At 43.3% G+C, this 23,878-nt stretch overlaps 2 protein-coding genes across 2 annotated transcripts in view; both read left to right on the top strand.

Moving 5' to 3' along the window:
- Positions 1-1,022: 1,022 nt before the first annotated feature.
- LOC123948955 (L-lactate dehydrogenase A chain) lies at positions 1,023-13,439 on the top strand. Its single transcript, XM_046016181.1, has 8 exons — positions 1,023-1,105; positions 3,131-3,280; positions 5,365-5,482; positions 6,822-6,995; positions 7,421-7,594; positions 9,823-9,940; positions 12,077-12,200; positions 12,741-13,439. Exons 2-8 carry the CDS (start codon positions 3,155-3,157, stop codon positions 12,903-12,905), a joined length of 999 nt encoding a protein of 332 aa, XP_045872137.1. The 5' UTR covers positions 1,023-1,105; positions 3,131-3,154; the 3' UTR covers positions 12,906-13,439.
- A 5,466-nt stretch (positions 13,440-18,905) lies between these two features.
- LOC123948910 (L-lactate dehydrogenase C chain) overlaps positions 18,906-23,878 on the top strand; it is a 46,396-nt gene continuing 41,423 nt past the window's right edge. The window contains exons 1-2 of the mRNA XM_046016100.1: positions 18,906-19,034; positions 19,299-19,433. Of these exons, the coding sequence (XP_045872056.1) occupies positions 19,308-19,433 (126 nt within the window). The 5' untranslated portion in view covers positions 18,906-19,034; positions 19,299-19,307. The remainder of the gene's footprint in view (positions 19,035-19,298; positions 19,434-23,878) is intronic.

Here is a 23,878-nt window from a genome sequence, read left to right as displayed (position 1 = left end):
GCAGGTGCCAGCCCTGACTGAATGAGGACATTGTTGCAAAAACTGAGTAACCACAGGCAGTATTGCATAGATAGGCCCTGCCCTGAGAAACAACGGATAATCTGTGGTTGGCCTTTAGCTGTCCAGCTGAGTGTTTGAGGTGAGAGCCTAGGTGCCTGGGCCTCCTAGAGCGATGAGAAAACTGTTAGGACATGCTAGAGAGATGCCCTGTTTTTCTGGAACTGAGATTAGCATGTTCCTTTCAAAACTAAGAAACCCGTAATTATGGATCTTTCTCCGAACTGGACTCTTAAGTTGGTCCCCGGTGCAAAGGAGGAAGTAGACTGATCCATGGCCTTGAGAGAATCACGGTCAGGGAGGAGAGCAGAGTGACACACATCACCAATGCAAACCGGTTTGAAGGAGACACAGCTCCGCAGATGCATTAACAAGAGAGACACCAGCGTGTGGGTATGTGTGTGTGTGTGTGTGTTACTAGATGGGTAAGGTTTAAAGAAGATATCGGGAAGGCAGGCAGGCCAGGCAAAGGAAACCAGCACAAACGAAGGCTAGAGCTGAGACTTCACTACGAGTTGGGGGATTTGGAAGGTTTAGCAGCAGGTGGAGGACGCAGCGAGTTTCGGCGATCACACGACCTGGGTAGGAGGGTCAGAATGATGCTGTGCTAGGCATTACCTCCTTTCCAACAAACTGTTGAGCGCCTGCGTGCCAGAAGCCGTTCTGGGCAATGAGAAACAGCGGTGAAGAATCCGATTAAGCTTTTCCTGAGGGCCCGCTTGATTGGCTTGGGCTTTTGTGGCGGGAGGTAGCTTGGCTCTAGCAGCCCCTGAGATCTCCAGACGCCTAGGGGGTCTGTCGGCAGGTTGGCGATCCCGCTGCGCTCGCCGCCTAAGCTGCTCCTCTGCCCCGCCCGGCTCGGAGCCCGCCCCTAGTCCGACCCACACGTGGGTTCCCGCACGTCCGCCCGGCTCCCCCCCTGACGTCAGCCTCGCGGTTCCATTTAAGGCCCCTCCCGCGCTCAGCTCCGAGTGTCGGAGCCGCTGCCGCCAAGTCCGGATCTAGTTCCCCGCGCCGCTGACGCCCGCCCTCCCGACGTGCACTCCCGGTACGGTCTGGCCCCAAGTGCGCCGAGCTGGAGGGTCAGGAGAGCCTCTGGTTTGCTAACTCGACGCTGCCCGCAAAGGGGTCTCCGCTTCCGGGGAGTGGGGGTGGCGGGGTGGAGGCAGAGTTCGCAGACCATACCTGGGCGGTGGCCCACGCCATGCGTGTGCTCGGGAGCCCGCCGCACTCTGCTTTTGCTCTAAGCGGGCACCGCGATCTCTGGTCGGGCTGGGAATTCCTGTGGTCGAAAGCCCAAGTGGATGCAGAAGGACAAGAATAGGACAGATAACCAAGGGTGGGGCTTACCTCCGGGCTTAAAAGAGGCAAACGGCACAGAACTCGAGGTCCGGTTTCCAGAACCCACAGAGCTGAAAAAGCCTTAGCAGTCGGGTGGTGGGGGTAGGGGAGGAGGTATGAAAGCGGGGGAGCGCTGCTCAGGTCGCTTTTTAACCCTGGGGGTCGCGAGAGGTGGACTCATGGAACGGCTGCTGTCGCTGTTACAGGGCGCTCTCTGCGCAAATTACACTTACTAAGCGGCTGCTGATGTATCAGGTGCTGCCCCAGGCACGATGCATGCAAAGATGAAGCCGGAAGAGAATTCAGCCCTCCTGCGTCGCAGTTGGTTATTTTGCGATTAAGATAACCTGGTACCATCCACTCCTTTTGAAAAATGGGGGAGGGGGGACCTAAAACGGGGAGAAGGTTCGGGCAACTCTGAGGTCACAAAGTGGGTGGCAGATTTGGGGAATAGACCCTCTTTCTGCAGGGCTCCTCCGTCTCCCGTGTCCCCACATTAAAGGGAGCGCTGGATCCTTAGGTTTTCGGTGAAGCCAGGTCTAGAAATAGCAGTGATTTGTAAGGAGAGACCCGATTCCAGCTTGGTGACTCTGGGCTGCCTGCCTGGAAGTCCTCGGATATTTTTGCCCATTTGGAACTCAAGACTAGACGTGGGGCTTTGGGATGCAGCCTGTGATAATCTTTCCAGTGAATGCAGTGCAGGGTTGGATTAGCAGAGCGAAGGCCTCCTCCCCGGCTCTGGAAATGGAGGATTACACCAAATATCATATTAACTTTAGGGCTCCGAGCCTCTACAGCTATTTTTGCGCTTCCTGTACTGGCAATTTCCTCCTACCGGGCCTCATGCCTTTGCAACATGGACCGCAGCAGAAGCCACAGGAGGCGCCTCCCTCCCTGTTGGTTAACAGCAACCAAGTATTTGCGATTTAAAGTCTGGCCATGGCCGCGCGCGTGGCCAGGGAGGCAGCCAGCTGGGGCACTACTTAGGTCTGAAGTCCGCCGCAGGGCTGTATCCGTCTGACCCTAAGAGCACGGTAATTTCCAGTCATTTCCGCTCGTGGGCGGGGCTACCCGGGCCGCCGCCGTCAGGGGCAGTGCCCAACTCTGGAAAGCTTGGGGTTCCTACTCTACTCTTGTCCCCGCCCACTGCTTGGAAAAGAGCATGCGCGCGAGTCTCGCGCAGGCGACGGTGGGGGAGGGGCGGAAAACCACGAGCTCTGGCTGAGCTGTTGGCATCCTTCTGGGGCTGGAGGAGGGAGTGATTGCGGATGGGCAGAGCTTTTGGCATACCCTGAGACGACTGGGTCGTTTCACGAGGCAGTTACAGGAGATTATTCCACGTTCCTCGGGTCCTTGGTGGTTTGGCGGGAACCCGGGTGACTGGAGTAGAGCTGGGCAGGCAGCTCACAGCGATTTTGTGTGAGGAAAGGTGGCCCCGCTTGGGGTTAAGTAGTCAAGATGAGTGAGTCCTCAGGAAGCTATACTTACACTCAAACGTCAATATTATTCTTCCACGCCAAGGTGAGATCCTTTACACCAAGATCCTAGAGATGCCAGACCCTGGCATTAGGTCTTTCAACATTCCTGTGGCCAGCTTTAGGATTTTTCCTTCCCCCTTTTCAGTGGCAAGTACCCCCAAAAGAAGTAAAGTGAACTCCTTTGGAACAGTTTTGGTTTATAGCGTTAATTTAAAGAAGATGCAGTGACTGTACGTGGTTTTTTTTCCCTTTAGATTCCTTTTGGTTCTAAGTCCAAAATGGCAACTCTCAAAGATCAGCTGATTCAGAATCTTCTTAAGGAGGAACATGTCCCCCAAAATAAGATTACAGTTGTTGGGGTTGGTGCTGTTGGCATGGCTTGTGCCATCAGTATCTTAATGAAGGTAAGTGAGAGCCCGCCATCCCCCCACTCCTCCAAGAATTGCATTATCACATTGTATATACAAAGATTCAGGTTCATGCACTCAGAGAGCGTTTCATGGAACAAACTTTAGAAATGCGATGCCATACCAAAAGCGTATCTGAACTAAAAAGAAAAAGTAGTCAGGCAAGTGACACAGTTGACACAGTTCCTTTTTTTTTTTTTAAAAGAGGTTTTTTTAAAAAAATTATTTATTTATTTGACAGACACAGCCAGAAAGGGAACACAAGCAGGGGGAGTGGCAGAGGCAGAGGCGGGCTTCCCGCCGAAAAGGGAGGTGAGGGCCTCGATTCCAGGACCTGACCCGAAGGCTGACACTTAAGGACTGAGCCACCCAGGCACCCCATGGTGACACTGTTCCTTAAATTCACTTTGCCCTATTAACATGCATGAATTGCCTACAAATGAAAGAGTCCATGCCTTTAAACAAGCTGAAGTTATTTAAAAATAATTTTTGAATTGAAAATCATACATTTGGTAAAATTAAAATCAAGCTAAATGTGGGAAATCTTAAACCTTTGTCCCAAAAAAATTCCCACCTTGAGTAGTAATTTTGGTACCAGTTATGGAGCTAACACTTAGAATTTGTGAATGAATAAAAAACACATTTTAAGTAGTCAGGCCTGGTTTACATATAAAAATAATTGCAGCTCACCATAAAATATTTAAAATTTAGATTTGGAGATCAAATAAGGGAGTGAAATGATTAATTCTGGCTTTTGAACAGGAAAGGATTGAAATAAGGAACTGCAGGCAGAAATGAGCTATGTAGAGGTTGGGTTACAACATGTTGCTTCATATGTGTTCTTAGGAGGAGCCACATTGTGTAAAGGTTTCCCCCAAATCCAAAATGGTGTAAAGTGAAGATAGTTACATTGATTAATACGGAAAATTTTTTTGAGCATTTCCAGACCTAAGAAATAACCTTAGGCTTTTCTGAACCTTAGGACACATCTTGCTAACAGATGTACAAAATAGAGGTGAAGTACAGATGCTCACGCAGTTGAAAGCTGTGGGCTTGTTACTGAGATGCTGAGTAAAGCTTTCTAGGGAAGGAGCTGTTGATACCTGGGATGTATACTACTTCTCTAAGGGCTCACTGCAGAACAAACACTAAATGCTATTTTTGCTTTTTGCCTTTTTCATAAAAGCACAAATCCTCTTTGGATTTCTTTCAGTAAAAACAGGTACAATGTTAGGCCTTGTGTAAAAATGAGTTGGCATAATGCAGACTTCTGAAAATGAGGGGGTGCTATACCAATTCTAACTGCTTTCCCACTGGATCAGAAATTGATGCCATCTGTTTTTCTCACACCTGTGAATCACCTGTGGTCTTTTCCTGTGATGCTTTCTAACTTGGGTGTGTATAAGAGTACCTGCCAGGTTATTATAGATAACTCTGGGTAGATCTTTAGCTCAGCTAGTATAATTTAACTTGGTTATAACAGTTCACAACCCATGTCTATTTAATCTGTTACTGATGCTCCTGGTCTGAGATGCACCTGTGAACATTTGCTGGCTCAATTGAAAGGATATTTTTCACCAGTATTATTTTGCAATGCACAAATCTATCTTCATGTGACACTGTTAGTATTGGTTAATGTATGGGAAATATATAGACAAAGAATGATCCAGAACATCACTTTTTTTTAACTTCCAAGTCACAATATTAGTCAAACTCACTTAGGTAATGAAAAATGACCTAAAATCAACTTATAAAACTGAATTTGAGAGTGTAAATAGAGCAGCTTTATGTAATTGGATGATATTCCATCCATTGCCAGTCCAGGGTTCTGCTTCCATATAGTGGTGTGATGGAGCCCTTGTAAAACTTGCTGGAGTGAGGAGAGAAGACAATACTTCTTCCTGTGCGTGGGTCATCTTGAGAGTCAGTTTTAAATGGGGGCCTACCTTTGTTTTGAGGTGCGTCCCGATACTAATAAAGTAGCAGAACTCTTTCTGTCCTAGAAATACAGAAATTTTGCATGCATTTCTATTTGACTAAATACGTGCTTTCCATTTAACTAAAAATGTTATATCTCTTAGGACTTGGCAGATGAACTTGCTCTTGTTGATGTCATGGAAGACAAACTGAAGGGAGAGATGATGGATCTCCAGCATGGAAGCCTTTTCCTTAGAACACCAAAAATTGTCTCTGGCAAAGGTGAATTTCAATAAGCTTATATTATGGTCTATGCTGAACTTAATTCTCTATCAGGCTTGAAATCCTGCTTCAAAGATTGACTTTTTATATAGGATCAGAGAGCCTTTGAACAGTTTTGCATTGATAACCTTTTATATGAAAGTTGCGATTTCTAGTAAATGGGTTTTTTTTTTAAACATTTTTTATTTATTCATTTGACAGATCACAAGTAGGCAGAGCAGCAGGCAGAGAGAAGGGAGAAACAGGCCCGATGCGGGGCTCAATCCAAGGACCCTGAGATCATGACCTGAGCCAAAGGCAGAGGCTTAAACCACTGAGCCACCCAGGTGCCCCTCTAGTAAATGGTTTTAAATGGAAATCTAGTATGTCTGTAGTGTGGAAAGCATCTGAGTTAGCATGTAATTAGTAAAGCTCCTCAGGTTTGTATGTAACCACATTGTTTCTAATACTTAAATTCAATACACTTCCCCTTCTTCCTTTCACACATTAACATAAGGTTGAGAATAGGATAAATGAGGCTGTTCGGATATTCTTGGCCTTTTACACTTAAGAGCCCTGGTCAATAAACCTGGACATGTGTACAAATGGTGTTTCTTTGACACTTGAAAATCAGTGACCACTTAGCTATGGGCTGGGTTGACCATCCTGTACCATAGGATATCTAGAAGCAAGACATACTTGATAAGTATCAAGTGGCTTTTGCTTATAAAACAAAACAGCCTGTCTCTGGACTGGTATGATCATAGTGAAGTAGTTAAGTAGAAATAGGAGTATTGGGGTGCCTGGGTGGCTCAGTCAGTTGGACATCTGCCTTCAGCTCAGGTCATGATCCTGGGGTCCTGGGACTGAGTCCCACGTTGGGCTCCCTGCCTAGCCAAGAGCCTGCTTCTCCCTCTGTCTGTCACCCCACTTGTGCTCTCTCTCTCTCTCTCTCCGTCTCTCTCAAATAACTAAATCTTCAAAAAAAAAAAAAAAAAGGAAATAGTGTGGGAGAGTGTGAGCATGAGCTCAGGTGGCAAAAAAAATTGAGGGATAATAACCTAATTTGATTGTTTCCAGCTCCTCTCAGCTGTCACTAAAGTCACAGTCTAAAACCAAAATACAAGGAAGGTGTTGATGTACTCTTCAAATTAAGTGGCCAGAAACTAAAGGAGAAGATGGGAGTGGGAAGGTGGCAGTACAAGCATTATCTGTATTTACCCGTATATGAAAGGAAGTAAGGGAGGTAACACAATTGTTAAAACTGTCCATAAAAGAAGTTTATGGAACAACTTTCTGCTGGCTAGGTACTAGAGTTCTCTTAAAGGCTGTAATCTGGTTTTTGTTCCCTTTTGTCTAGACTATGATGTGACTGCAAACTCCAAGCTGGTTATTATCACAGCTGGGGCACGTCAGCAAGAGGGAGAAAGCCGTCTTAATTTGGTCCAGCGTAACGTGAACATCTTTAAGTTCATCATTCCCAATGTCGTCAAATACAGCCCAAACTGCAAGTTGCTTGTTGTTTCCAATCCAGGTGAGACCTTTAATTGCACAAATAGATGAATTCGAGTAAAACTGATGGTATGTATATGTCATGTTCTGTATACTCATATTTTTTCATTTTCCTCTTGTGAATGGATTTGCTGAAATCATTAAGTTTAAAATAGTAAGGGGGATACAGTGCCCCTAAATGTAGTTAGAACTTAGAAATTAGTTAGTTGCCCAAGAAGAGCTTAGGTAAGTTACGAATAAGATGTTGTTAATGCACAATTTATTTTCATTAAACTACACTTCTTGAGGACTTAATGAATTTGCTGTGTCACGAATAAAGGTTTAAAAATTTAACAAAAATGTTGGGTCATAAGCAGTATCAAGATTCATACAGAGCCATATATCTTGACTAGCTAAACATTATCTAATAATTTACCTAGTATCTTTGCCTAAATGTTTTCTTCATAGTGGATATCTTGACCTATGTGGCTTGGAAGATAAGTGGCTTTCCCAAAAACCGTGTCATTGGAAGTGGTTGCAATCTGGATTCAGCCCGGTTCCGGTACCTGATGGGAGAAAGGCTGGGAGTTCACCCGTTAAGCTGTCACGGGTGGATCCTCGGGGAGCATGGAGACTCCAGTGGTAAGCATAACTTATTTTCTCTTTTTGTTTTCAAAAAAATTGTTTAAAATACTTACAGAAGTTTCATTATTAAACCAGAGCTGAAATCAGATACCCATTCATTGGAGTAGGATGGTTTCTAGAAATCTATCTTTTGGTATAATTGTATGTTAAGAATGGTTAAGATTTTAACTTTTATGTAACATTTTATGGCATCCCTATGCCATGGATGGGGAATGAAATTTCTTTTACTCCATACAGTGGACATATTAAAATAAGAGGATAGTTCTAAGGATGACCTCAGTCATTTGATATCACAGTTGTGTCTAGACTTGACTAGATCTTTGTGGCTCAGATAAGGTCAGCCAATCCAAATGAAGGAGATGAAAAATTCTATCACAGGTAAGAGATGTTTTAATTTTGTGCAGCGTTCTCAGTTACTTATGCCAAGAAAATTCCCTTTATGATCTCATAGTGTTTTTATTTTTCAAATACATGTGGATCAAACATCACAGAAGAGTAGGAAAACAAGTTAGAATATGGTGAAAATTCTTAGTTTTACATAAATCAATCAATGAAAGTTTAAGAGTAAGGGTGTTTGTAGTCTTAACCATGTACCAAAAGCAGGTAATCCTCCCCAGATAAGAAATGAGAATTAGAAAAAAGGGTCAAAATTACTAGCCTTGTTTCCAGAACCAAGTTTAGCTCCCCATTGCTCCAAAAGCCAGTAGTCAAGAGGCAAGGTGGTTTTTTTGGGGTTTTTTTTTTAAAGATTTTTATTTATTTATTTGACAGAGAGAGATCACAAGTAGGCAGAGAGGCAGGCAGAGAGAGAGAGAGGGAAGCAGGCTCCCCGCTGAGCAGAGATCACGATGTGGGACTCGATCCCAGGACCCTGAGATCATGACCTGAGCCGAAAGCAGCGGCTTAACCCACTGAGCCACCCAGGCGCCCAAGAGGCAAGTTTTGACTGGAAGGGAATATGCACTTTATTCAGGAGCCTGGCAACCTGGGGAAGAAGGCAGACCCTTGTCCAAAAGCCCAACTCTGAAGTTTCTTCCTGGCCCAGAGATTTATTTTGTTTAAGATTTAATTTATTGGGGTGCCTAGGTGTCTCAGTCATTAAGCGTCTGCCTTCAGCTCAGGTCATGATTCCAGGGTCCTAGGATCGAGCCCCATATTGGGCTCTCTCCTCAGCAGGAAGCCTGCTTCTCCCTTTCCCACTCCCCTTGCTTGTGTTCCCTCTCTTGCTGTCTCTCTGTCAAATAAATTAATAAAATCTTTAGACAAAAGAAAGATTTCATTTACTTATTTGACAGAGAGATACAAAGCAGAGCAACAAGCAGAGGGAGAGGGAGAATCAGGCTTTCCGCTGAGCTGGGAGCCCGATGGGGGGCTTGATCCCAGGACCCTGCGATCATGACCTGAGCTGAAGGCAGACACTCAACCCACTGAGCCACCCAGGTGCCCCTAGCCCAGAGACTTTTGAAGGGGTTTCATCAGTTAAGGGAACACAGTGGCCTGTGACATTTCTTTATTTCTTTTTTTTTTTTTAATATTTTTTTTATTTGACAGAGAAATCACAACTAGGCAGAGAGGCAGGCAGAGAGAGAGGAGGAAGCAGGCTCCCTGCTGAGCAGAGAGCCCGATGCGGGGCTCAATCCCAGGACCCTGGGATCATGACCTGAGCCGAAGGCAAATTCTTTAACTCACTGAGCCACCCAGGCGCCGCCCCCTGTGACATTTCTTGATTGCATGCAGATTCGATGATGCCAGTTACAGAGTTACTTCCGTGCTCAGAGGTTGTGTGAGAAGTTCTAGTTCTTCTAGTGTGCAAGAAGGTCTGGTTCCTTAGTACCAAGGAGTTGTGTAAAAGTACTCTGTTCTTTCTATGAAGGAGGGCAAGGTTTACAGATACTCAAAGGGAGGTCAGTAAAATCATTCGTGTGACCTTAAAAAAGGAAAACATTTTGCTGAAAGATGGCTGGGCTAATCAGAAAGGTGAGGCAGCTTCAAACAGACTTGGTGGCCTCTGTGGGCTGGGAACGTTTCAGTTCTTTATTCCCCCAGACCAGTGGTCTACAAATCTCAAAGAAAGTGACTTATTTCTGTTACAGATCAAGGGTCTTAAGTCAACAAGCAAGGTGTATGTTGACTTAAAGCAGATTAGCCCATAAGACTGGTTAGGGTGCTCTGTGGTCTGCTGGATAGCACGTGGAAGTAAATGTATTCTGTACTATTTCTTTTAGTGCCTGTATGGAGTGGAGTAAACATTGCTGGTGTCTCTCTGAAGAATCTGCACCCTGACTTAGGCACTGATGCAGATAAGGAACAGTGGAAAGAGGTTCACAAACAGGTGGTTGACAGGTAATAGATCCCATAATTCAGCAATACAGAACATTAAAACTTATATTTTTATTTATTTATTTATTTATTTGCCAGGCAGAGATCACAAGGAGGCAGAGAGGCAGTCAGAGAGAAAGAGGAAGGGAAGCAGGCTCCCTGCTGAGCAGGGAGCCCGATGAGGGGGCCCGATCCCAGGACCCTGAGATCATGACCTGAGCCGAAGGCAGAGGCTTTAACCCACTGAACCACCCAGGCACCCCTAAAACTTATATTTTTATTTTAAAGTTTGAAAGTTTAATAGCATTTGAGTACTTGTCAGAAAGCATTTTTCTAGGGACACCTAGAAACTGGCTAGCTGGCTCAGTTGGTGGAACATGTGACTCTTGATCTCAGGCTTCTGAGTTCGAGTCCTGTGTTGGGTGTAGAGATTACTTAAAAATAGTAAGATTTTTTCTGACGTTTTGTTAAAGAACATACTATAAAACAGAAGTAAAGATAACTAAAAATGATTAATGCAACAGTCTTTGCTGTATTTCTCTATAGTAGGATAAATCTTTTAGTGCTTATAAGTCTTTATTTCAGATTCATTCTTCACTTCAATAGCATATATGGGTCATTCAGTTAGGAATAAGAATTTTTATTGATGTATTGATAAGAGTTTTATTTATTTAAGTAATCTTTATACCCTGTGTGGGACTTGAACTCAGAACCCCCCCCCCCCAGAGATCAAGAGTCACATGCTACATGGACTGAGCCAGCCAGGTGCCACAGAAATTAAGAAATTTTCTTTCTTTTTTTTTTTTTTTTTAAGATTTTATTTCTATTTGACAGAGATCAGAAGTAGGCAGAGAGGCAGGCAGAGAGAGAGAGGGAAGCAGGCTCCCCGCTGAGCAGAGAGCCCCATGCGGGACTCGATCCCAGGACCCTGAGATCATGACCTGAGCCGAAGGCAGTGGCTTAACCCACTGAGCCACCCAGGCGCCCCATTTCTTTATTTCTTAAGAAAAGATTGATTTATTTATTTGCGAGAGAGCATGTGCGTGTGTGCGTTCAGGGGAAGGGCCGAGGGGAGAGAATCTCAAGCAGACCTCCCCGCTGAGCATGGAGCTTGACATGGGACCAGTCCCATGACCTAGAGATGACAATCTGAGCCAAAAACAAGAGTCAGATTCTCAAATGACTGAACCACTCAGGAGCCCCAAGAATTTTTAAATCCAATTTCCTGTTACAGGCTTTATGAATAGAAATAGCAAACTTGTTTATTCAGATGATTATAAAGTTTCAGGCAATGTGTAGATTCATAATTGTACTAAAAATGTGAATATTGTAAGAAATTGTTTAAATACGGAAGTTTTCAGCTTGATCATATCATTTACTTAGTATGTGTGTGTGTGTGTGTGTGTGTGTGTGTGTATATATATATAAAATATTTTAAAGATTTTTATCACCGAGAGAGCGCATGCATAAGCAGGGGGAGTAGCAGGCAGAGGGAGAAGCAGGCTCCCCACTGCGCAAGGAGCCAGATATGGGACTCGATCCCAGGACTCTGGGATCATGACCTGAGCCAAAGGCAGATGCTTACCATCCCATTATCCCATGTGTGGCCTCAGTCTGTAGAACTGAGTAATGAATCAGGATTGATTTAGGCGAGGCCCTCTTATAAAAACCTGTGAACCCACCACCCAACCCAAGAAACCAAGAAACATTGAGAATAACTGTCAACCAAGTGTAGTGTTTTGTTGGGTTAGAATCACTAGTCTGCTGGTACTTGAATATGAGTTCTGAGCTCCTTCTCCCATTCATCTTCTGTCGTACTACCCATCCCTTGCTTGAAATAAGATCTTGAGTCAAACATATAATGTAATCTTGGAGTTATTTTTTAAAATTCAGTATTACATCTTTATCCCTTTATTTTGTTGCATGTAGATGTAGTTACTTGTTTTGACAGTTGTAATATTCTGTGGTATTGAATATACATTGTACTGTTGTGAACATCCCTGTACATAATATCTTGGTATGCATGCAAGCATTACTGAGGTCTATAATGTAACTTTATGGCGTTATTTGCTGTAAAGCATGTGTTCAGTGAAAGCATTGTTCTTTGTTTTCTCTTACCCTACTTTCTTCTACCTTTCCCTGTCCTTCCCTACCCTACAGTGCCTATGAGGTAATCAAACTGAAAGGCTACACTTCCTGGGCCATTGGACTGTCTGTGGCAGATTTGGCAGAAAGTATAATGAAGAATCTTAGGCGGGTGCATCCAATTTCCACCATGATTAAGGTAGGTGTATGTAGTGATACATTGTATTTGAATGTGATTATTTTCTGGTTTTTAAAAAAGATTCTTCTGTGAAAACAGACTGACTTAGTCATCAGTCATTGATGTAAGTGACATAAATTAATGCAGTCACAACTTTCTTTGGAGAGAAATCATTGAGCTTTGGGATTAATGTCTAGTGGTACTATGTTCACATAGATAACTTGATAACTTAAAATAAGTTGAGGTGAGCGGAAGACCATAAAAGAAAAGCTTTTTCCTTTGAAGGAAGAAAGAAGTCACTCAAGGTAGAGTTGACAAGATGTTGTCATTAAAAATTTAACAGTAATATGGATAATGGCAATAATTTAGATTCTTTTGGAACAGAAATCTTGCTGGTATTTTGATGACTTGCACTGTTCATAACATCCTAACTGAAAACATGGACAGGAGTTCATACTTCTCAAGTTGTATAAATAAGCTTCATAATTGTAAAGAAGGAAAGTCTTGGGAGACCCCAGAATGCCTGCTCAAAACATAAAATACTTTTCCTTTTGTCTTCAGGGTCTCTATGGAATAAAAGATGATGTCTTCCTTAGTGTTCCTTGCGTCTTGGGACAGAATGGAATTTCAGATGTTGTGAAGGTGACTCTGACTTCTGAGGAGGAGGCCCGTTTGAAGAAGAGTGCAGATACACTCTGGGGGATCCAAAAGGAGCTGCAGTTTTAAAGTTTTCTAATGTATCACTTCACTGTCTAGACTACGACAGGGTTTTAGTTGGAGGTTGTGTACATTGTCCTTATTATCTGATCTGTTACTCAATATCAAAATGGCCTAAGGAAAAAACATCAGTTTCCTAAAGTTCTAAATAGGAATGGTTCAGCAAACCCTGCAGCTATACCCTAATGCTGGATGATACCTGCCTTTGTAGTCCTAAATGGGTTCATCTCAGAGGCACCACTGCCAATATTGCGTATGCTGCAGGTGCTCTTTTCAACCAGATGCATATTTCCTGTGTGTTCTATGACTTCTGGTTCCTTCACCCAACACCTAACATGCCTAGTCCATCTTTTTCAGTCAGTCACATCCTGGGCTCCCAACATATAAATTCATTATTGCATGTATTGTGCATAACTGTTCCAAAGGATCTTAATTCGTGTACCATGTATGTCAGAATATAGTGTACATTGCCATATAATGTAAAAAGACCATGCAACCAACTAAAATACCAAATAAAATTTGAACAGTGACTTTTTTTTTGAACAGTGACGGTGTCAATTTATTACATTAGGTAAAGCTGCTATTTACTCTTACATTATTGGGACCCATTAGGGTATTCTTAGGCAACACTGCAATGAATTTTTTTTTTTTTTTTGAAGATTTTATTTATTCACCTGTCAGAGCAGAAGCAGGGGGAGAGGTAGGCTCCCCATTGAGCAAGGAGCCTGATGCGGGACTTCATCCCAGGACCCTGGGATCATGACCTGAGCCAAAGGCAGACATAACCAAGGGAGCCACCCAGTTGTTCCTGCGATGATTTTTTTATTTTCTTTATTTTTTTACTTATTTATTTTTTAAAAGATTTTTATTTATTTATTTGACAGAGCTCACAAGTAGGCAGAGAGAGAGAGGAGGAAGTAGGCTTCCTGCCTAGCAGAGAGCCGGATGTGGGGCTAGATCCCAGGACTCCGGGATCATGACCTGAGCCTAAGGCAGAGAGGCTTTAACCCACTGAGCCACCCAGGTGCCCCTGATTTTTTATTTTAAAGAGTGTATTTATTTGACAGACACAGAGAGGGGGAACACGGGGAGAGGGAGAGGAAGAAGCAGGCTTTCTGCTGAGCAGGGAGCCAGATAGGGGCTGCTGACATGAGCCAATGGCAGACACTAAACTGAGCCACCCAGGTACACTTGGCAATGATTTTTTTATGGTGTATTATTTACTAATGATCAGACTTCAATGTGACTTAATAAATCAAGGGTGTGGCTAGATTGATTATATTGTTTTGGTACCATTTTCATTATAATTTTAATATACTAAGCTGCAAAGTATTGAGAGAACTATCTGATGATAGTGCTAATCACAATTGGTACCCTACAGTTCTGTAGATGATATTATATACATGAATGTAAAAATACCATTCGCCTACAGCATAAGCAGTGGTACTTAGGTCACTAGAGGGAAATGCAGATTAAAAAAAAAAATTGTTTAAATGTTCTATTTGTCAGAGAAAGCACAAGCAAGCGGAGCTTCAGGCAGAGGGAGAAGCAGGTTCACTTCTGAGCCCGCCCACCGCCGGCTCCGCCCACTGCCGGCTCCACCCTCCTGGCTCGGATGTGGAACTGGATCTCAAGACCACGGGATTATGACCTGAGCTGAAGGCAGAAGCTTAACCAAAGCCCTCCCATGCATCTTGGGAAACATTTTTAAGAACATTTGCTCTCCGGAGGCCAGTAACATAATGGCATTTAACAATTTCAAACCAAATAGTCCTGATGATTGTCCACTCAAAAATTTTCTTCAGATTTTCCTCAAAATGTAGCTGCAACTATGAACCTTATTCAAGCCTGAATACTAAAAGAGGTTAACTAGAACAACTTTACTGCCATCACTTCACTTCTCCAGATCTTTGACCAGTTTACTTCCTGAGAATGAAGAAAAAGAATTAATGAAGAAAAAGAATTAGGCCTTTTTTTTTTTTTTTTTTTTTTTTTAGAGGGTTTTGTTTTGTTTTGGGGACATTGCTTTTTTTTTTTTTTTAAGATTTTATTTATTTACTTGACAGAGATCACGAGTAGACAGAGAGGCAGACAGAGAGGAAGGGAAGCAGACTCCCAAGTGTGTCTCAAATGTAAAAGGACAAGACTGAACTATGTAGTCTTTTTAAAAGATTTATTTGAGAGAGGGAGGTGAGGAACAGGATCTTCAAGCAGACTCTGTGCCAAGTGTGGAACCAGACCTACAGCTAGATCTCAGGACCCATTAGATCATGACTTGAGCCCCAACTGTGGAGCTCTGTCTCCATGACCCAGGCAATCACGACCTGAGACAAAACCAAGTTGGAGGCCTAATTGACTGAGGGAACCAGTCACCCCTGCAAATTATGTAGTCTTGACAAGGAGTATAATAGGATTTGCTTTTCTATAGGTTTTCTTTTTAAGCCTTGGGATATAATTTACACATAAAGTTCTCCTTTTATTTTTTAAAGATTGTATTTATTTGACAGACACGGAGAGAGGGAGTACAAGCAGGGGGAGAGGGAGAGGGAGAAGCAGGCTTCCCCACTGAGCAGGGACCTGGAAGCGGGGCTCAATCTTCCCCATGACTGAGCCACCCAGGTGCCCTTAAAATTCACCTTTTAAGTTTAATTCGTTGGATTTGCATAGTTGTAAAACCTTCACCACTATCAAATCTTCGAACTTCTTAATTATTCCAAGTAGAAACCTGTACTTAATGCCTGGCCTCCAGTAAACTTTGAGGCAACTTGTTTTTTTAAAAAAATTATTTACATTTATTAATTTCATATCTGATACAATAAATTAGTACCAACATTACTAGAATAATACTTAACGATTTATTAACCTAATCTTTCGTGAATTTTTTAGATTTAATCTTGTAAAGCTTCCTCACTTTCTGACACAAAAAGTCTTCCAAGATCACCTTGTATCTTCTTGCCCCAGGCAAGGAATAGGCCAGCTCTGCAAGAAGCCCTGATTCTTTAAAATGTAATATGATCTCATTTTATGCATAACTGGGAGGCTCAATCAGTTAAGCATCTGTCTTCGGCTCAGGTCATGATCCCCAGAGTCCTGGGATGGAGCCCTGCATCCAGCTCCCTGCTTGGCAGGAAGCCTGCTTCTTCCTCTCCCCCTCCCCCTGCTTGTGTTCCCTCTCTTGCTATGCCTCTCTGTCAAATAAATAAATAAAATATTTAAAATAAATAAATAAATACAATATGATCTCATTTTAGTCTTAACCTTGGGAAGTGGATTAAGTATGCTTTAGTGGGGGAAGCAAATGGAATGTTCAGAATATAGTTCTCCTATATATATATATATATATATATATATATATATATCCATATATATATATATATCCATATATATGCATGTAGATGGATGAACATTTTTTCCACTAAAGCCCATGTTTTCAAAGCATCAGGGCTTCAAAGCCTTGTTCTTTCAGAATTCTTTACTGCATTCCTACTGCACTTTGGCAGTTGTTGGAATGTATACATCTTGGCCCTCCTGTATTTAGGTTGCTGCCATCAAGCAAAATGATTAAGTTAGCTTGGATTGTAGCCACCCAGAGAGCCCACTCAGGCAGTAGACCTCAATGGCCTGCCCTGCACCTATGGTAGAAATGAATGAAGAGCCTTTTTCTTCACCTAGATCAAGAGTTTGGTCACTACCAAGATGATACCTCCTTTTGCCACCAGAGACCTGTTGGTCATCCTGGCCAGCAGGGCTGACCTCTCAACTGAGTGGTAAATGATGTGCAAGTACTGGAGTTGCTGTGGAAGTCAGCACCCAAGCAAGTGGTAGTACAGGACCAACAGTGACTGCGCTCCTGTCTGCTATAGGTAACCTGTTTCTCGGAGCTTGTTGGTCCCCCCAAAATTGGGTCCCCCAATAATGGGTCCGTGATTAAAGGAGCGAGACTGATACAAAGCAAAAGTCAAGCAAAGCTTTATTCCACGCCAAGCATCAAGAATCAAACTGACCGTCAAACAGACCGGTCAGGGTCGCCCCTTACAGAGGACGACCCCCCACCCTGCTTTCCAGACTAACTTTTATAGAGCAAAGGCCATGTGGTTGGGCCTGGCCACACACAGGTGGCTAATTGAATTACAATTCACCCCACAGTAGCCATGGAAACTAGCCCATCACCTTGGTAGCTAGGAGACAGCATGCGCCCCCACTGATTGAATACCTGCACCTGGCCTGACCCACCCTTGTACTTGGACTTTGTTACATGGGACTTGTTTTTAAGTAAGTTCCCCTTGGGTGGGGGGGCAAAGTCAATTTAAGTTTTACAACAAAATGGCAGTTCAACCGGGGTGGGGCTGCTCTGGCTGAATAGGCCCTTACAAGTTGATAGTTTGTGAAAAGTGCCCTAAGAGAAATAGGACAGATGTGCGGAGGTGGTGATAATTGACCTTGCTCCAGGAAAACAAGAGGAAGTACCATGTATACTCAAGACTGTAAATGAGGAATCAACTTTGAGAATGGTTGGAGAAGAACTTTCCAGAAATAGGGAACAGCAAAAAGTCCTAAGCCAAGTAAAAGCTGTTGAAAAGCTGGAGGGGAGTGAGGTGAGAGTGTCTTGAGATGAAGTTGGAGGGCTAGAAGGAGGCTGAATCGTGAATATCTTCTAGGTTGTGGTAAAAATTAGTTATTTTACTGGGCGCCTGGGTGGCTCAGTACCCGGGTTAAGCCGCTGCCTTCGGCTCAGGTCATGGTCTCAGGGTCCTGGGATCGAGCCCCGCATCGGGCTCTCTGCTCTGCAGGGAGCCTGCTTCCCCCTCTCTCTGCCTGCTGCTCTACTTGTGATCTCTCTCTCTCTGTGTCAAATAAATAAAATATTTAAAAAATTAGTTATTTTACTGATGAATCACTAAATTTTACTTCTGAAATTAATTAAAAATTAATTTTAAAAATTGGTTAAGTGTAATGAACAGCTGTGGTCAGGTTTTAAGCAGGGTGACTGCATGGTGTGAACTACATTAAAACCAAATCATAGGCTTTGTAATTTTTATTTATTTTTAAAGATTTTTATTTATTTACTTATTTGGCAGAGATATAGTGAGAAAGTGAACACAAGCAGGGGGAGTGGGAGAGAGAGAAACAGGCCTTCCCCGACCAACCCCCACCCCAAGCAGGGAGCCTGATGCAGGGCTGGATCCCAGGACTCTGGGATCATGACCTGAGCTGAAGGCAGAAGCGAAATGACTGAGCCACCCAGTTGCCCCATACCGCGGGCTTCAAAACAGAAAATGGAAAAGGATTCAAATGCAAATACTCAACAAAAGATGACTAGAGGAGGTTGTGCCCACCTCTGTGGGTTATAAATTCTTGGTATAAAGTTAAAACCACCCTTAGAGAACTAGATGTGGCCTTTCCTTTTCATTGCTACTTTAATTCAATCTCTATTTCAGCACTTCACTCTGAAGTTACAGAGCTCAATAATAATGTTTTAAATTCCTGCAGATAAATGTGTAGACAAGGGTATGGTAAGTACATCGAAAAGTATATTCCTCAAATTCAGGTTGGTCATTCCCAAGCCCACCCTTTACTTAAATAACTCCAGCATGCCCTCTCAGAGACAAGTTATCTGGAAGAACAGGTGGTGCTCCAAGGAGAGTTTTCTCCCACTGGAGAGGCTCCCACCGGAGCCTCGAGCCTGGACCTCACCAGCCTGTAATCATGAGGGTTTCCAAAAACTCAGCACTACAATCAGTCCCAGGCTTAGGCTTGTTGAGGGAAATGAAACTATACTCCCCAAACCCCTGTTTCGCACGTTCTTAAAGGTAGCCTAGAATTCTTCACAATGGCACGGAGGACGCAAACTCACTCCTTCAGACACCGCGCCCCTTCCCAGAACTAGGGGCCGCTAAAACCCTGCGAATGCGCCTGCGCCTGAGCTAGCGGTGGGCGGGGCTTACGTACTGACGAAAGAGTCATGCGTGGGAGCATTCTTGACGTTGGCAGTTGGTAGAGCAACCGTTGCAGGGCTTTGCACCTAAGTGCAGTTGTTGGCTTCCTTTAGGTGTAACTTTTTTTTTTTTTAATCTTCCTTAAAGGCAGTGAGTTGTATGTTCCGGCTGTCTGTACTGAGTTGCGCCAAGCAAAGCACTTGTGAGTGTCTAGTACTGGGGAGAAAATGATAGCTTGAGGGCTGGGAGAAATAAAAAAATTTATTGGTGCCCCAACACCTAGGCGGACTGGTTCTCCTCTGCCTCTCCACACCCCTTTTTTCACTTTCCCACCACACGCGGCTCCAACATTATGCAAACTCAATAGGTAAGCCCCTAGATGTTCAGTGTGGTTAGTATGTTGATACCTATGGAAGTGATCAATTAAGGGAATTTTATTCCACTGAAATTTCATTATCCCTATCAGGTTCTCAAAATGTCAACTCTCAAGGAGAAGCTTATTGAGAGTCTAATTGAGGAAGATGAAGTCTCCCAGAGTAAGATCACCATTGTTGGAACTGGTGCTGTAGGCATGGCTTGTGCTATCTGTATCTTATTGAAGGTAAGTTAGAAGCCTATCCGGTGGCTGAAAATCAAGAACTTTTAGGTCTTGTAGATGTTGATGAGTTCAGGGTTGTAGGGCTAATCTTCTGACAGCAAATATGTGTTCATTTACCTAATTTTGACCTAATTTAAGAAACGTTTCTTTGGAGTTTATCTTGAGTCTGGTATTGCTAGACTAAGCTGATTCATAGGAGACACATTGATGGCATTAATTTGTTAATATTCTGTTTAAATGATCCCATAACTTGCTTTCCTGGAAGAATATTGGGTGAAAGTACTATTCCTAGAAGCTTATACTGAAAAAGAATTTTTTTTAGGGACACCTAGCTGGTTCAGTCAGAAGAGTATGGGACTCTTGATCTCAAAGTTGTGAGTTCAAGACCCACATGGGTATAGAGATTACTTAAAAATAAAAAACTTTAATTTTTTTTTTGTTAAACTGTAAGTATTACGTGCTCATTATAAAACAAAAATACCAAATTTGATAAAATTACAATGGAAGTCCTTTACTTTTCCTTTTTGTTTCTACAGCATCTTTTCATGTGGCTTTTGGCAATTTGTGTATCTTCTCTGGAAAAGTGTCTGTTCAAATCCTTTGCCATATATATATTTTTTTCTTTTTTTTTACTGCCTCCTAAATACTTATATATTTAGAAACAGCACACATGTGGGGTGGGGAGAGGGAGGAGAGTGAGAGAATTTTTTTTCAATTTTAATTTTAATTAATTGATTTTAAAAGATTTTATTTATTTGAGAGAGAGAGAGAACATGAAAGAGAGAGAGCAAGCATGAATGGCGGGGAGGGGCAGATGAAGAGGGAGAAGCAGATTCCCCACTGAGCAGGGAGCCCAATGTAAGGCGCAATCCCAGGGCCCTAGGATCATGACCTCAACTGAAGGTAAAGGCTTAACCAACTGAGCCACCCACGCACCTTTTTTTTTAAGATTTTATTTATTTATTTGACAGAGAAAGATCACAGAGAGGCAGAGAGGCAGGCAGAGAGAGAGAGAAGCAGGCTCCCCACTGAGCAAAGAGCCTGATATGGGGCTCGATCCCAGAACTTTGAGATCATGACCTGAGCCGAAGGCAGTGGCCCAACCCACTGAACCACCCAGGCGCCCTATCCCTTTATTTTTTTAAAAAGACTTGTTTATTTATTTCAGGTACAGAGTGTGTGAGTGGGGGAGGGGCAGAGGGAGAGGGAGACAAATTTTCAAGGTGACTCCCTGCTGAGCGTGGAGCCTGTCATCAATTCCAGGACCCTGAGATCATGACCTGAACTGAAATCAAGAGTCTCCTGCTTAACCAGCTGAGCCACCCAGGTGCCCAAGGATTTTTTTTTTTTCCTTAAGATTTTATTTATTTTTAGAGAGAGGGAGAGTGGAGGGGATTGGTGAAGGTGGGGAAGAACAAAAAGAGGGAGAGAGAATCTCAAGCAGACTCCATGCTGAGTGCAGAGCCCAGTGCAGGGCTTGACCCCAGGATCTTGAGATCATGACCTGAGCTGAAATCAAGAGTGAGGCACTTAAACAATTGAACCACTCAGATACCTGTTAGGGTCCGTGATCAAAGGAATGAGACTGACACAAAGCGAAAATCAAGCAAAGCTTTATTTCGTGCCAAGCATTGAAAATCAAACCAACTGGTTGGGGCCATTTCTTATGAAGAGGCGACGACGACGAGAATGCCGCTCCCGATGACAAAGAGGTGATGACAATGAGGACGACAACCCCGACCACACAGACTCTGCTCCCCATGACGCCACTCCGACAAGGCCGCTTCCCAGACGAGGCCGCTCCGGATGAGGCCACATGTTGGACGAGGCCGCTCCCGACGATGAAGAGGCCGCTGGCGGCAAGGCTGGTCGCAGCGGGGCCTCAGCTCGGGGCGGCGAGGCCGCTGGCAGCGGCAAGGCTGCTTGGGGCTGTGCCGCTCCCAGCAATGCCACTCCCGATGGCATTCATCACTCACTGATGAAGAAGCTCCAACTCTCCCGAGGACCCCGACGCTATCACTCCTACGGCTACCATAACGGCTCACAATGGCTACTCTAATGGCTACTCTAACAGCTATTCTAATGGCTATTCTAACTCCTCCTGCTACTCTAACGGCTACTCTAACTCCTCCTACTACTCTAACTCCTCCTACTTCTCCAACGGCTATTCTAACTCCTCCTACTTCCCCGCCCCCCGCCAGCCTCACAGACTAACCTTTATAGAGATGGTTGAGCCCGGCCCACACACAGGTGGCCAATGAGATTTCAACTCACCACAGTTAATATATGCACACCCCACTGATTGGATACGGCTATCTGCCGAGGCCACCCCTATATCCGGGGTTTACAAGTAAGTTCCTCTGGCTAATCAGGCCCCTACAATACCCTTTTTAAATTGGGTTATTTGTTGTTGACTTGTAGGGGTTCTTTTTATAGTCTAGATATTAATCTCTTACCAAACATGTGTATTTGAGTATTTTCTCCCATTCCATGGTTTTCTTTTCACTCTGCTATTTCTTTTTGTTGTGTTGGTTTGTTTTTGTTTTTGTTTTCTTTTGATTCACAGACATTTTTAATGTTAATGTAATTCAGTTTATTTTTTAAGAGAGCAAGTGAGCAATTGGGAGGTGATACCCTGAAGGATCGGAGAGTGAGAGAGAGAGAGAAACAGGCTCCATGCCCATTGCAGACCCTGATATGGGGCTCAGTCTCATGACTGTGAGATCATGACCCAAGCTGAAATCAAGAGTTAGATGCTTAACCAGCTGAACCATCCAGGTGCCCCTCAATTTATCTATTTTTATTTTTGTTTTATGTGTTTTGGTGTCATATCCAAAAATCATTGTCAAGTCCAATGTCATGGATCTTTTATATTTTCTCCCAAGAGTTTCATACAATTTTAGGTCTTACATTTAGATCTTTGATTCATTTTTAATTATTTACATGATGTAAGGTATAAGTCTAACTTCATTCTTTCGCTTGTAAATATCCACTTACCCTGGTATGATTTGTTGAAAAGACTCTCCTTTCCCCCATTGAATGGCCTTGGCTTTCCTGTCAAAAATCATTTGATCATAGGGCGCCTGGGTGACTCAGTCAGTTAAGCGTCTGCCTGCAGCTCAGGTCATGATCCCTGGGTCCTGAGATCAAGTCCCATATAGGGCTCCTTGCTCAGCAGGGAACCTGCTTTTCCCTCTCCCTCTGTCTGCACCTCCCCTTACTTGTGTTCTCTCTCTCTGTTGAGTAAATAAAGAGTAAATAAATAAAGTCTTAAGAAAAAAAAAGTAGGGGCGCCTGGGTGGCTCAGTGGATTAAGCCGCTGCCTTCGGCTCAGGTCATGATCTCAGGGTCCTGGGATCGAGCCCCGCATCAGGCTCTCTGCTCCATGGGGAGCCTGCTTCCTCCTCTCTCTGCCTACCTCTTTGCCTACTTGTGATCCCTTTCTCTGTCAAATAAATAAATAAAATCTTTTTAAAAAAAAGAAAAAAAGTAGAGTCTAAAAGATTTTAAAAATATCATTTGACCATATATGAGAGAGTTTATTTATGGGCTCTCTATTCCATTGATTTATATGTCTTTATGACAATACCACGCTATTTTTATGCAGCTTTGTAATGAGTTTTGAATTCAGGAAGCAAGAGACCTCCAAATTTATTCTTTTTCAAGATTGTTTTGGCCATTTAGAGTCCCTTAAGATTCTTTAGAATGGATTTTGTTCTGTTCCTTTAAAAAATGTCACTGGGATTCTGTAGGGGTTTGTATTAAATCTGTAAATGGTTTTGGGTATGTTGACATCTTAACAATATTAGGTGTTCTAATCTAGGATCATGTGATGTCTTTCCACTTCTTTGCGTCTTCTTTAATTTGTTTCAGCAATGTTTGTAGTTTTCAGTGTACAGCCTTTTGCTTCTCAGGACACCTGGGTAGCTCAGTCAGTTAGGTGTCTGCCTTTAGTTCAGGTTATGATCTCAGGGTCCTGGGATTGAGCTGCACGTTGGGCTCCCTGCTCACTGGGGAGTCTGCTTCTCCCTCTCCCTCTGCTCCTCTGCTCACGCTCTCTCTCACTGTCTCTCTCTCAAATAAATAATACCTAAAACAAAAAACAAACAAAAAAACACAAACCTTTTGCTTTTTAAAATGTTTTCAGGGGCACCTGGGTGCCTCAGTGGGTTAAAGCCTCTGCCTTCAGCTCAGGTCATGATCCCAGCATCCTGGGATCAAGCCCCACATTGGGCTCTTTGCTCAAAAGGGAGCCTGCTTCCCCCTCTCTGTCTGCCTGCCTCCGGCCTACTTGTGATCTCTGTCTTTCTGTCAAATAAATAAATAAATAAAATCTTTAAAAAATGTTTTCGAAGATATTATTTAATCTTCATGACAACCTTGGGAGATAGGTACTGTTATCTCCATTTATAAACGAAAATACTGAAGCATAGATATTAAGTAATTTT

This window comes from Meles meles, chromosome 8, assembly GCF_922984935.1.
Source record: "Meles meles chromosome 8, mMelMel3.1 paternal haplotype, whole genome shotgun sequence".
Lineage (NCBI taxonomy): Eukaryota > Metazoa > Chordata > Mammalia > Carnivora > Mustelidae > Meles > Meles meles.
This window is presented reverse-complemented; position numbering and strand designations above follow the sequence as displayed.